Source organism: Mycena indigotica (genome assembly GCF_014461135.1).
Source record: "Mycena indigotica strain 171206Taipei chromosome Unknown Mind.scaff0001, whole genome shotgun sequence".
Lineage (NCBI taxonomy): Eukaryota > Fungi > Basidiomycota > Agaricomycetes > Agaricales > Mycenaceae > Mycena > Mycena indigotica.
Genome location: NW_023503000.1, coordinates 2863250 through 2876539, shown reverse-complemented (window position 1 = coordinate 2876539; position 13290 = coordinate 2863250). Strand labels below are relative to the sequence as shown.

The following is a 13290-nucleotide window of genomic DNA, read 5'->3' as shown; positions in this document are numbered from 1 at the left end:
CGGTCGTGGGCTTCCACCACACCCTTGTGCAACGTCACCAAGTTTTTGAAGCTCACAGCACTGCCAAACCCGGAGATCTGAGATGCCAGCCACTCAATGAATTGACGTAACTCGATCTCTCGCCCCTTGAGTTCAGTTGTTGCCACCACACCCTTCACTGGCCACTGAAAGCCTATCGAGGTGGCCAACAATTTGACAGCCATGACAGTCTGACACTGTTTATAGCCCGTGCCGCATGCTTTCTCGGTGATCGCTTCGAGAGGATGCAAGTCGAGCAACAAAGAATTGAAAAAGCGGCCAATGAGTCATTCGATGGAGTACTCGAACGAGTATTCGGAGTATAGCGCCCAGGATCAATGTATCGGCTTCTTTCGTCAAGAGCGAAAAAATTGTTCGAATTTGTGTCTGAGTAGTTCCAGTCGCCATCCAAGTCCGAGTCGCCATCCAAGTCCAAGTCGCCATCCAAGTCCACATCCAAGTGGAGTTTGAAATCCGAGTTTGGGACTTCCAAGTTGGGGACTGGACTTGACGGAAGTTCAGCAAGGCCATTTGCATTTGGGATCGTCCAGTCATCTTCCTGAGAGCGTAGGTGTATCAGTACGGGAGTAAAGACAGAGCGCAATGGATATTACCTTCAGATGAACTATGAAGCCCGCGTCGTTTGACCACGCAAGAGGTATACATGTCAATTTGCTTGTTTCGGGAAATGGAGGAGAATGCTGAGTCAAGCTTTGAGAATGCCCAAGGACACGAAGGTACGGCGTATCGTTCGTGAAATCCTGTAATCGATCTGAGGTTCCTATGATATAACCCCAGGGGGTATGCCAAGTCCGCGTCAGTTCCTCTCTCTCTAGAAGAATCTGGTCCAAGAGGTCTTCAACGAAAACAGAGTTGAGATCAGGAAAGGGGTTGGGGCTAACTTCGAGAATAAGATCTTCTTGATGACCATTCTTTCGCGTTACATATACGAGCACAACAAAAGTGGATCGAAGCAGGGGCACCCCACGAGCCTCTCTCTTGGTCCAATGGGCTTGGTAGTCGATAGGACTCGAAAATCCCACTTTGAAGTTGGGTGTAACGCGAAGCTGCTCGAGAAGCGAAGATAAAGTTGCTGTAGTATGATCTGTTACGATCGGGCTGACTTGCCCTGCAGGGAGACGGGAGACGTGGGTGCTGAGGTTAAGGCCATCGCGAATCGAAGTATCAGTGGTTGGTGGGGAAATGTGAATAGGATACGCTGATGCCCTGTTCGAGATAGGTATGAAGTCGGGTCTAGCCAAAGGATCTTGGGATGCGTGGTTGAAATCCGTAGCATGCATCCAGCCGATAGGCATCCGTGCGAGATGAGTACTATGCTGTCTATTGTAGACATGGCCTAAATCACCTTTAAGTGAGCTTCTTGAAGTCAAATAAAGGAAATGGCACGAACCGTCGTCGCCATTTGCGGAACCTGATGGTACAGCAACTTGCGCTAGGATCTCGAGAGAGGTAGAGGGTTCTGGCATCGGAAGCTAAGTTGGCACATATAAAAATGCAGGAAATGGACCAACCTTGATGTTCACTGCCAGAGGCGGAGTCCATACGCCGACGCTTGGTAGGCTTCGAGGAAAGCCCGCGATTTCCAGTTTGTTTTCCAGCATTTGTTTGTGATTCACTTTTATCGGGAGGTGCAGGGGACTCAGGGTCTAGTAAACCAGAAGTACACACGGAAAGAAACGCAAAAGATGAACGAACCTTGCTGCTGATTGGTCGAGTTTTTACCTCGACGACTCGAATTCCGTGACTTGGAGGGAGGAAGCACAGGTGGATATCGAATTATTGGTCGGGGTGGTCTTTCACTGCGTCGAACAGTCATATGTGAGTTTTCGAGCGGGTAGTTGCAACAGGTCGGCGTCTTGAACAACAGTCGAGTTTCGAGTATTGGATAAGTCACATCACAGAATTTGTATTCCCACGTAAATTTCCCCTCGGCTAACAGCTCCGACTCATCATCGGACCATTTCTTGGGCTCTTATCTTTTTCGCAATACTTGTGATTCGACCTCTATCTCGCACTTGTGTTGTCTTAGGTGGCTCCTGCACAGAAGTGGCTACACTTTCTGGTAACAACGAGATAGAACCCAGAATGAGAAACAGTGGTCAATCAATGGCGTGAGCGAGCTGTCAAACCTCGAAGTTGTGTGAGAGTGTGACAGTCACACCAGCCTGGTCACACATCCAGACCAAGCATACTTGTTCAGCGTGAATGATGCTGATACAACGGCCCAAGCACCTCTTCCTCGACGACTCACGACAAGTACGTGAAAGGGACCTAAGAACGAGATAGATAACACAGTGGGGAAGGAATCATGGAAAAGGATGCACAAATTTTTGCATTGGAAAGCGATTATACACAACTGTGGTGCGGTTAGCAATGGACACTTAACATCTAGAAACAACGAGCCTCGATGCGAACATGGAGTCTTCCGCCCATGGGCCGCTCGCCCCCGCATATACGTCCTCCTCTGACCCAGGCCACCATCCATCCTGGCTTTTGACAGCTTTCATGATAAACTCGCGACCCCGCGCCATATCCATATCAAGCCCCTCGAGCAACACACTCTGTGTTTGTGCAGAAGGCAACACGGAGTCGACTTCTTCCCTTGAAAAGCAGAGGCGGGTCGGAGAATGTAACAGTGCCCGAAGCGGAAATTTGCGCAAAAGCTTCGGTCTAGACGACACGTTCTATCGTTGAGAGCCCTAAGAGACAAGGCACACACCATGCTCAAAAGCAACGATCGCACATCGTCCCCACCAGCCGAGCAATCTCCGCCAAACCCAGAGCAACATAGGTTGCTGTCAATTTCCGCAACGTCCACCTAGGAGCACGCTCGATCGCCTGAGCGCCAAATTTTTGTCTGCAAAGAACAGCGGCTTCTCCTTGTCCACGAGCCCATGCAACGTTTCGATGTTTTGCGGGTAAGCATTGATGAGCTCGGTGTTAACTGAGTTTTTGAACATGCGAGGCAAGCTTGAATGCGCATATTTGGGAAGCGAGGTCGTCTCTCCGCGAGATGAGTTGGATAAGTCGAAGCTTCTTTAGTGTCTCAAGCTGGAGTGCCAGGCGCTGATCCCGGCACAGTCACACAAATCTCCAAGTATTCCTCCGCCTCCGCCCATCTTTTCAGCATTGCAAGCACGCCACCGAGATAATGATCGACGAGGTTGTCGTTATAAGTGAGGTCGGACAGGAGAGTTGAGACGTTTGCAATGGGAGTGGCGAGAATTGGGAGGGCAGGCAGCACTAGGCTGGCTAGCGACAACGCAGCCTTCGAACAGTATTAGCGGTAGCTATAAAACGCGTTGCAAGCACTAACTTGCAGGAAAACAGGATGGATTGTGGTGACATATGATGTGTCGGGTGGGTAGCGGGTGACAAGATTGAATAGCGGCTGGACAGCCCATGATGCCTATGGAAAGTGATATTAACAGCAACATACGAGCGAAAAGGAGAACACGCGGCCATTGGAGAGCCCATATCGATAGATTCCCTTCGCTAACGCCGTCACTAAAGAAATCAATCAACTTGTCATAGGCTTAACGCGATGGCTATTTCTGCAAACCTCGTTCTGGGGCGAGACGGGCTTATTCAGGTAGGAATGTAGTTATGACCTGGGGATGCACCGAAATCTTGGTAACGCTCAGTCGAACTGCCTTGAAAGCGTGATGAGCAATGGACCAAAACATTTGAAAGAGCACGCACAGGATATACAATTGTTTTGCGTGAGGTCCAGTATTTTCAAAGGATCTTGACCACTCGCAAGTGGACTTGAAAGAAGAGTGTCCCTCGACTCCTTGGGAAGACTGGTTTCCAATGTTTGGTGCAAGGTATTGAGATTAGTTGTGGTGGTAATCTCCTGCAGGATGCGGTCGAGCGACATGTCGGGGCCATGCCAGGCGCTAATGAGTCAAATGTGGTCAAATGGCGGTCGATTGCGGCTTATTAAGACTCACCAAGGAGATCCTAGCCGGTTACAAGTTTGAGGTTGTTGAACGTGAGTTTCTTTTCACGCGAAAGATGATCGTTTCGTCGATCTGGAGAGGTGAAGGAAAAGTGACACGTGACGTGTTACATTTTTTCGCTCGCTGAACTTATCAACTAGGTGGCCCTTTTGGACAGTCGGTTTCGCTGGCATACTTTCGATATGGGCTTGCTTTGTAAGTTCGTTTCCACTCGCCCCGCTCGCTGATGGTTCCCTAGTTTTTGATTTTTGATTTTTTTCGCCGCTCAATGTCTGAACTAGGTGCCTCTTTTTGGAGAGTCGTTTTCGCTGGGGTTTTGCGCTGCTCGTTTCGACATGGGCTTGATCGTACGTCTTCTTCGTTTCCCTCCGGCGCCTGCTGATATCTTATAGTTTTGATTTTCGTCTTCTCCAAAGCTTATCGTATCAACTAGGTCTTCCTCACCATTCCTTTTCTTCGCCTTCGACGCTGCCACTCCTTTCGACAACGCGTTTCGCCATCGGGAATCGGGATCCGGCGCCGGGAATGTGTTTTCGTTTCTCGGGCTTGCGGATGCATACTCGGGCGGCGTTGTCGGAATGGGCTTGGGTGGGTGATACGGATGTGTCTTTGCAACCCACTGTCCACGCTGGCCAGCTATCACTCAATTAGACCTTCCGGCACGCATCTGGGGCGGGGCTGTCGCGGCAAGGGATTCGGGGCACAGGACCGAAACCGTCCCGTCCTCCCCCTCGGCTGCGCGCTCCCCCCTTTGTGCGTCGCTCGCTCTTTCCCGGCCTGATCACAACTGGCAGATTCGACCTTTCGACACGGCCACCGCCAACACGTTCTACGACCCCGCCAGAAACCGTCCGTGCAGTCAGTGTTCGCTGGGGACTGGCAGGGCAAACACTCGTCCAGCGTCGGTCGGCGGCGCGCCTCCCTATCACGTAGTTTGCGGGCATTCGCGCATTGCGCGCTTTACTGCTGCACGCTTCGGGCATTCGGCGTGGAAGGGATCCCTTGCAAATGTCCGCCACGTCCAACTCGTGTGGGGTCCTCAACATTGGCCATCAACTTTCGTCGGCGACGCGTTTTGGTATGTCCCTTTTCCTGCTATGCCCTTACTTCACGCGCTGACCGACTGCAAGCTCCGGCCCTGCGCTCTTGTTATCCATTCGGCACCTGCGTTGTTCTGGCATGCTTTTTCCCGGCTTGGTTTCCCACGTGGTTTTACATGCCCGGGTTTTGATGCCGCCAGACGCGCTGGGGATGTCAATGTACTTGTAGTTGGTAGTTGGAATTCAAAGATTGCTTGTTTTGTATCCCTTGTCTGAGTTGCGTGTCTAATTGTCTGGAAGAGCTCTTTCTTTCTTAACTTGTCGGATTTTGGCTTCCAACGTCGAGTTCTTTCTTTCGTTCACATTTGCTTTTTTTTGGAAGAGGAACGATCACGTGCAAGAGTGCCAACTTTTCCGAGGCAAGTTTCCAACGCGTTTTCAAAGCACAAACAGGATTTTTTCTCATTGCAGGTCTACACTATTCGAAATACAAAGCAAGCACGAGACAAAGCAAACACACATACCAAGCAGTTCGTTCATTTTTCAGCAAGGCACAAACACAATTTCTTCAAACAAACGCGACCACCAGCACTAACATTCAAGTTTTTCGCGCCCGGGCGGTGACCTCGAGCCACGTGAGCCCCGTGCTTCTTTCTCTTGCCCGTTCGTCTGCCTCGTCGTCGGCTGCGCGGTGCCACGGGTCCCAGAATATGCGCCGGAGCGCCTGCCGCCGATCATTGGGCGCGAACTTGTACAGATGGCGCACGGCAGCGAGGGAGGTCAAGTCGTATTCTGCGAAAAGTGCTGTGTGTGGGGAGAGGTCGAGGGAGAGCTGGGAGAGGAAGGCGGTCAGGTCGGGGAGACTGGGCCCTGCGGTGGCGCGGGGATGGGAGATTCGTTTGCCATTGTGGGTGCGTTGGGGGGCTGGACTAGAGTTGAAGCCGCTGATGCCAATAACATCTGGTTGGCGCCTGCGAAGAAGGTCGATGAAGTCGTCGCGAAACTTGCCGACAGTGAGATTGTCCAATTGGGTCTGTTCTCGCATGCGGCCGCGTGGATCGAGATAGACAACGGTAATGACGGGTCGCCTTTGCCCTAAGAGATGGCCAAAACCGAGGGTCGATCGTCTTTCATCTTCACGGTGGGGGTGAGTTTGTAGCCGTTGTTGAAGTCGTCTTGAACAAGTGTCGCTGGCGACAAACGAGGGAGCGACAATGCGAGGTTGTGTTAGTAGTCTTGAATGGCGCCAAGTTGCTGTCGCGTATGAGGCTGCTGCTGCCGGTTGAGACGACATACTCAGTGAGTTTGTAGCCGTGTCGTTGTGGAATCCGCGGATTGATTTTGCCGACGCAGTCCGCAACGAGTTTGCTGCAGAGTTTGAGTCGGTGAGGCCGGGGGGGGGGGGTTACTTCAAGTTGTTTTAGCCGGGAGTGGTGCGGTTACTATAGATGGGGGGCTGTAGTTTTCGTTATTGCCGTTCGAGGGCCATTCGGGGCAGAATCCCAAGCGTTGTCGTCGTTTCCAGACTGCGACAGCCGTCTCGCAGGCCTGCTCGGCGCTGGACCACCGGTGTCGTTTGCTTTCGCCGACATCACTACAAAGGCAGCGCGGACTAGTCTACTAGCTAGGTCAGTCGCTGCCGTTGCCGTTTCAGACCCCAAACTCACCAAACCAGACCGCCAATCAGCACCGCCAAACTCGTCCCGCCAATCGGCCCCGTCTTTGAAAATCTTGTCGCCGTTTGGCAACCGCGACCTCGGTGTCGATGGCAGCGTGGAACAATCTCAGGCCCGATAGCCCTGGGCTGACGACAGCTTCACGTTGTCGCTGTATTCCGCCCCACTCGTTTGTCACACGCCAAAAGCACAACCCCCGGGCAAGAACAACGCTGAAAGGCTCGTTCAAGACGCCTTTAACAACGGCGACAAACTCACCAGCTTCAAATTCTGACAGCCGTCTTACGTCTTGCCAGCAAGAAGGCGGCGCTGCCAGTGGCCTGCTGTTCTGCTCGTTGCTGGCGACAGCGACAGTACCGTTCGGTGTCGTGGACATGACCGCGAAGGCAGCGCGGCCAATCTCCAAGCTTCGTTAGTCGTTGTCCTTGCTGTTCTAGACCCCAAACTCACCAATCCCAACTTAACCTAGTCCCGCTAGTCAACCCATTTTCACTTCCAACGCAATCGCAACCGATACCTCCATTCAAGCTCGTTGTCGAGAGCGGCGGGGACAAGTCTTGAATCAGGTTAGTTGTCGTTGTCAATGCCGTGGACAACAGCACTCACTAAGCATTTCTGAAGCCGACAGCGAAAACAATAATGTTCACTAACCCGCCTTTTTCTGACATAACCAAGGCCAATCTCAAAGGTAGGTTAGTCATTGCCGTTGCCGTTCTAGACCACAAACTCACCAACGCAGACCTCAGATCCTCGGCAATCACCATCGCAAAGTGTCGGGCCTGCCAGTCGGGACTTGTGCGAACAAGTCGCTGCTCTTGTCGTTGTAGGCAATATCTTCCAGCGAGAGTCAGTCATCGTGTTTAGAGTTGTAGACATTAGACTCACCAAGCCCCACTCCAGACTGAGGATACTCCGATTCCAGCTCGTTGTCGACGGCTCGGGCGGGGACGAGTCTTGAATAAGGTTTGTCGTCGTTGTCAATATCGTGGACAACAGCACTAAGCTGCCAAATTGAAACTGGAGACAGCGAAGACAACAGTGTTCGCTAACCCGCCCTTTTCCGACATAATTGCCAAGGCCAATCTAAAAGGTAGGTTAATCGTTGCCGTTGCCGTTTTATACCGCAAACTCACCAACCCAGACCTCAAATCCCCTAGACTCGAGCCAGTCGTTATTGGTGTGACCTCTGGCGGTGATCGTGCTTGCCCTTTCATCCGCCGTTGGGTGCTGGCATAAGCGAGCCTACAAATCCCCCCGTCAATCACCAAGTCCAAGCCAGCCCAGTCCCGCCAGTCGGGACTTCTGTCGGTTGTCGGCAATATCTTCAAGTACTGCGAGTCAAGCTTGTCGTCGAGAGCAACGAGGACAAGTCTTCAAGGAGGTTAGTCTTCATCGTCAATGTCTTGGACAGTAGCGCTCACTCAAGGTGCCAACTTGAAGGAGAATATGTCCAAATAGACATCGGCGCTGACGTCCTTGACAGTGTTATGGGTGAACGAAACGAAGTAATGAACCACATACCGAGGACAACGACCTCAAAGTCGTCAGGCGGGGTGCGGGTGTAGGCGCGAGGGGGGAACTAGATACGCGCTGTCAGTATATTAACAGTATGCCGGTAACAATGACTGGGGTGACATCGACTCGCTATGGTTGAAAGTTGGTCAGTACATGCGTCGAGGAAGAGACAAAAAACGAGCCTTTCGTAGTTCATCGGCACACCGCTGGGCAAGAGCATCTTCAACCTCATCGCGGCAATGTTCTCTGATCCATTTAGCGCCCATGGGTAACAAATGCTGCTCCAGAACTTCTCGAACGACCAAACTCCCCTGTTCGTTCCATGCTCGTGCCGATTCACTGAAACTGTCTGATTCGAATGCGGTCGTCAACCTTCGTTCGAATCTCCCTTTGGCTTCGTCCGCTAAGGAAATAGATATCGTGATTAAATTCTTCTCTTCGGCTTTGAGCATATGCAGGAATGTTTTCGAGATATTTGAAGTCAGTTAAAACACACATTGTTTGAATTGGTAGCTCACCAGACAAAGAGAGATGTTTGGGGCAATCTGAGAAGAAGAAATCCCCAGGAGCAAATAGCACAGAGCATATTTTTCTGAGCGACCAGATGGAACAGCGGAAAATCGGAGAGTTTTGTTTCAGGGTTACAATTGGTTGCTACCACTAACACTGAGTACAGCAGGGAATCCCTCTGCATACCATCGAGGGAAGTGTATGGACAGGTACTGTAGAAGATAAGTCAGTGATTTATATGAGTTGGTAGCTCCCCAAGCAGAGAGAGAGTGTGTGTGTGACGGCGGTCATTGACCTGTTTCAGCACATCAATACTGATTGGGTTATCATATGTACTTGAATTATCTAAGCGAGCACTTCATGAACTTGGGCGCAGCCAGTTCACCAAGGCAGTTTTGTTCAAAAGGTTATATGTAGTTAAGAATGTTAGAAGGTATCGAATGTTTGTAAGAGTTGTTACTTGTCAAGAATGTTGAGTATAGTATATGAGATCGATCATCAGATTTGGCGCGGAGCATGGGTACTTTCGACTTTCGAAGTTTCAAGGCAAACGTAGGGATGGATCGGGACAGACGACAAGTTCAAAAAGCATGATAAGCCCAGTTGGATGATCCAGTGCCCCAGTTATTTTCCTCAGATGTGAATCGCTGAGAAGGGAAGGGCTCTGGCAATGGCACCATCGCAGACCCGGAGACAATTTCGTGTCCGTTGAACGATCCAACGGCCCAGTTGTTTCCGTCGAGGGTGTATGACTGAGAGGAAGGGAAGGGCTCTGCCGATGGCACCATCGCAGAGGCATGGTCCTGGGACATTTCGTATCCGTTGAACGATCCCGCAGCCCAGTTGTTTCCGTCGAAGGTGTATGACTGAGAGGAAGGGAAGGGCTCTGCCGATGGCACCATCGCAGAGGCATGGTCCTGGGACATTTCATATCCGTTGAACGATCCAGCAGCCCAGTTGTTTCCGTCGAAGGTGTATGACTGAGAGGAAGGGAAGGGCTCTGCCGATGGCACCATTGCGTGTGCTTGGAGTGGCGGAACAGAGGTGGTGCCGACAGGTCGTGGCGCAGCCATAGGCTCAGAGCAGGGGACAGTGACGAGCATTGGTGCATAGGGGGCGGAAACTGGTGGGAACCCAGCCAGATCTTCCCGGGAGGGGTCTGGCAAGATGGTCTGCGTGGAGGTCGCATTGTTCGCGACAGTGATATGTTGGGACTGGACGCTTGCTTTAGAACGCTTGGGGACACCAGGGGCTTGAGCGTTACTGGGGGTCTTCTTGCGCTTGAATTGGGACCTCCAGCCAGGTGGACGCACACAAAATTGTCCGTTTCTCATCTCGTTGCACCTGACACAGACTTGATCAGGACGAGAGCGGCTGCAGGGTCGGTGAGCATCCGAACAGCTGGTGCAAGCCATCCCTGACGGGGCCATTTTTCGTGGGGCCATTTTTCGCGTGGCCATTTGTCGCATGGCTGAGTTGGACGAGGGTGCTGACAGTTTGGCTGGGGGTTATATATGAGGCCCAAATAAATGGGAAAGTGAGCGGCGGGAGGGCGCACTTGATTGATTAAGTGATGGAAACCGGACATCGAGGCGGCAGAAGTCGATGCCATTGGCCAGGATTAAGCTCTCAGGGTTCGGATTCCGCTCGAGTTCCGTTCTTTCTCTTTACCATCAGACAGGCAACGGCAAGGAATGGAGGCAGACGCGAATCGATAATCAATTCAAGGGTCGATGCTTGCGTGGAATTCTCCCGACTTGAAGGTGAGCAGGGAAGCCCGCTGCTCGCCACATTGGGAGTGCTGGTAGCTGAGATAGCAGCAGACTAAGAGCTTGGGAATTGAAAGCGCGAGCAGCCGTATGGGCTCCATTAGTTTAGAGCATATTGTGATCCACGCAATGCGATGCCCACTGGATTTAAGAGCGCGCATTAGATTTTTTCAAAGTGTAGGAATAAAACACGCACGAATTGTCCTTGGTGGAGACGAACAGGGAAACGCCTGGACGGCGCGAAAAAAGATTTGAAGCAGCATTTAGAGCGTCTGTAGCAGCCAACGTGGCGGTAAACTGAGGCGTTGCGAGCTTGCATGAAATTCTAGGCCGGAATTAGCCACAACGGATATTCTCAAGGACAACTCTTGTGGGAGAATTGGGCGTCAGGGTTGGAGGACGAAGACTTGCTGCCCAACCGTGACGAACCAAAGGTGGGTTCGCTCTTGGCTAGTCCAACGACAACCGCTGGAGGGTCGTACTCTGGACTTGAGCAAAGAGACCCGTGGTGTGAAGAATTGGATGTTAAAAGCGAGAGTATTGTCGGTCGATATGGACTCCGTTAGTTCAGAGCACATTGAATGTTTGTTCAACGCGAGGCCCACTGGATTTGAGAGCGCGATTAGATATTTAAAAGTGGAGAATTAAGCACGCACGAAGTATTGTCCTTGGTGGGGGTGAACAGGGAAACCCGCCGTTCGTCGCATGGGGAGAGCTGCTGGCCGAGATATCAGCAGACGATGTGGCAGTAGACTGAGGCGTTGCGAGAACGTCTAGGCCAGAATTAGCGACGGATGATATTCAACAAGGACAACTCTTACTTGTGGGAGAATTTAGCGTCAGGATTAAAGGACGAAGCCTTGCTGCGCAACCGTGACGAACCAAACGTGGGTTCGCTCTTGGTTCGTCCAACGACAACCGCTGGAGGGTCGCGCTCTGGACCTTGGGCGTTTGCACGAAGCCTTGGAATTGTGATGTCACGACTCGGATATGATCATGTGACAGGCCGCCTTCCGACATCCGCTCAATGTTGAACAGTGGGTTTCCCTGCTCACTTTCGGGCAGGCTGGACGGATTTGCCACCTCTTGGCCGTTTACCGCAACTAGGCAAGATGATGGGGTCTCGGCGAAAGAAAACAAGTGCGCAATCACGAACCAAAGCCATGGCTAGAGGTCCAGAAATTCACTTTGAATCGCAACGAATAGGATCGTAGCTGGGTCAAGCAAAACCTCGGAAGTGTTTTTCGCTTGCCTTGAGGAAGCCGAGCGGGTCCCGCGTCTCCTTCAAATTAAACATAATCTCTTGTCTCAACTTGCTTGCGACCACCACCACTATCTACTCCAGATGCCATCCCCAGTCTGCCAAAAACCTCCTCCCGGCTATCGTACGTGAACTCGCATCGCCCGTCTATTACGCATAACTAGTTTGGGCTGGGTGAGTGCTAACTCAATGAACGACGACAACATCTGACTTCACATAGACTGTCCCTCGTAATTTGCTCACTGATTTACCGACTATCCGACGCGTCTTCGGGCCTCTATGGCAAATTGCATGATCATGCTATTCGGAACTCTCCAGACAGCGGAACTCTTCGAAGACCGGAAGTTTTCGAAGCGGAAACTCGCTCTGGTCCATATAAACAGGCAGATCGAATGTCGAGAGCGCCTACATTATAAAACTTATCGTCCCAACCGACCGCCGCACTTCAAACATGGCGCCTTGCGTCAATTCACCTCCCACACCCGCAACGAATAAAGCTTTGGCAACGTTCGACATCCTTGGGGTCATCTTCGAAGCCTGCCTCGCCTTGGATATCTCCATCACATGGCAGAACGACGTTCGGCAAAAGATGGCTCTTGGAGCGGTGTGCGGGTGTTGGAAACTCGCCTTGGAGTCTATTGCCACCTTATGGTCGCACATAATTCTGGTCCCGCGAATGCCTCAGTACTACATCAACAAGGTTTTTTGGCTTGCCCGGGCAGCTCCAAACGATTGCGCATCGACCTTGACCTGGACTCGGAATTGGATATCATGTTTTTGTCTTCGATTGCCGCTCTGCTGGGTGCCAAAGCGGAGACAGTCACACATATCTCCCTGCAGTATTGCTCCCACTCCGCCTGGGACATCTTTGTTGACCACTTATTGGCCGTCAAACCTCAACCAACCTTCGCCTCGCTCGAGGAATTCTCCGCCACTCCGATCTCTTTGGGTGAATGTGAATTTGACATCGAGCCCCCTCCGTTGTTGGGTCTTGCCGTTGGATTTTGCCATCTCAATGAGTCATCTCCTCGCCCATTTTTAGTTGCCCCTCATATCACATCATTGGCCTTGACACATGTCAATGGCCCCGTCGCTCCGATTTTGCTATGGACCTACTCGACTGCCTTCGCCAGACTCCCAGCCTCGAAACCCTTGCTCTCGATATCAATGAGCCCCTCGTTGCCAAGTCTACTTCCCACCATCCAATCATTCTTCTTCGCCTGAACCACTTGACATTTCTTTGCAACACGCTCTACCCTCACGCTTGCGGATCGTTGATCTCCCCGATGTACACCCCCAACTACGGGCCCTTTCATTGCGACTTGCTAGCGTGCACAATACGGACGACTTTCTCTCGCTAAATAAAACTCGCCTTCATAGCGTCACTTTCTTGCGTCTAATTGGGGATATTTCCGCATATATGGAGTTTATTGGCGGTCAAGTAAGGCTTTTGCCTTCCTTGATGGGGACTCGACTCCGACATTTGGATCTCCTTGATCTGGGGATCCAGGTTTTGGT

The 13290-nt window shown here is 51.6% G+C and overlaps 3 protein-coding genes across 3 annotated transcripts; 1 reads left to right on the top strand and 2 right to left on the bottom strand.

The window, feature by feature from the left end:
* Positions 1 to 2385: 2385 nt before the first annotated feature.
* MIND_00087500 (uncharacterized protein) lies at positions 2386 to 2761 on the bottom strand (the record flags this gene model as incomplete). The annotated part of the gene is made up of 4 exons (XM_037357831.1): positions 2386 to 2395; positions 2443 to 2529; positions 2600 to 2709; positions 2759 to 2761. The coding sequence occupies 4 exons, from the start codon at positions 2759 to 2761 to the stop codon at positions 2386 to 2388; spliced, it is 210 nt and encodes a 69-aa protein (XP_037225741.1).
* A 324-nt stretch (positions 2762 to 3085) lies between these two features.
* MIND_00087400 (PCI domain-containing protein) lies at positions 3086 to 3919 on the bottom strand (the record flags this gene model as incomplete). Its single annotated transcript, XM_037357830.1, has 6 exons — positions 3086 to 3307; positions 3356 to 3430; positions 3479 to 3546; positions 3602 to 3622; positions 3663 to 3692; positions 3742 to 3919. The coding sequence occupies 6 exons, from the start codon at positions 3917 to 3919 to the stop codon at positions 3086 to 3088; spliced, it is 594 nt and encodes a 197-aa protein (XP_037225740.1).
* Positions 3920 to 12336: 8417 nt separating this feature from the next.
* MIND_00087300 (uncharacterized protein) lies at positions 12337 to 12996 on the top strand (the record flags this gene model as incomplete). Its single annotated transcript, XM_037357829.1, has 1 exon — positions 12337 to 12996. One exon carries the CDS (start codon positions 12337 to 12339, stop codon positions 12994 to 12996), a length of 660 nt encoding a protein of 219 aa, XP_037225739.1.
* Positions 12997 to 13290: the final 294 nt, after the last annotated feature.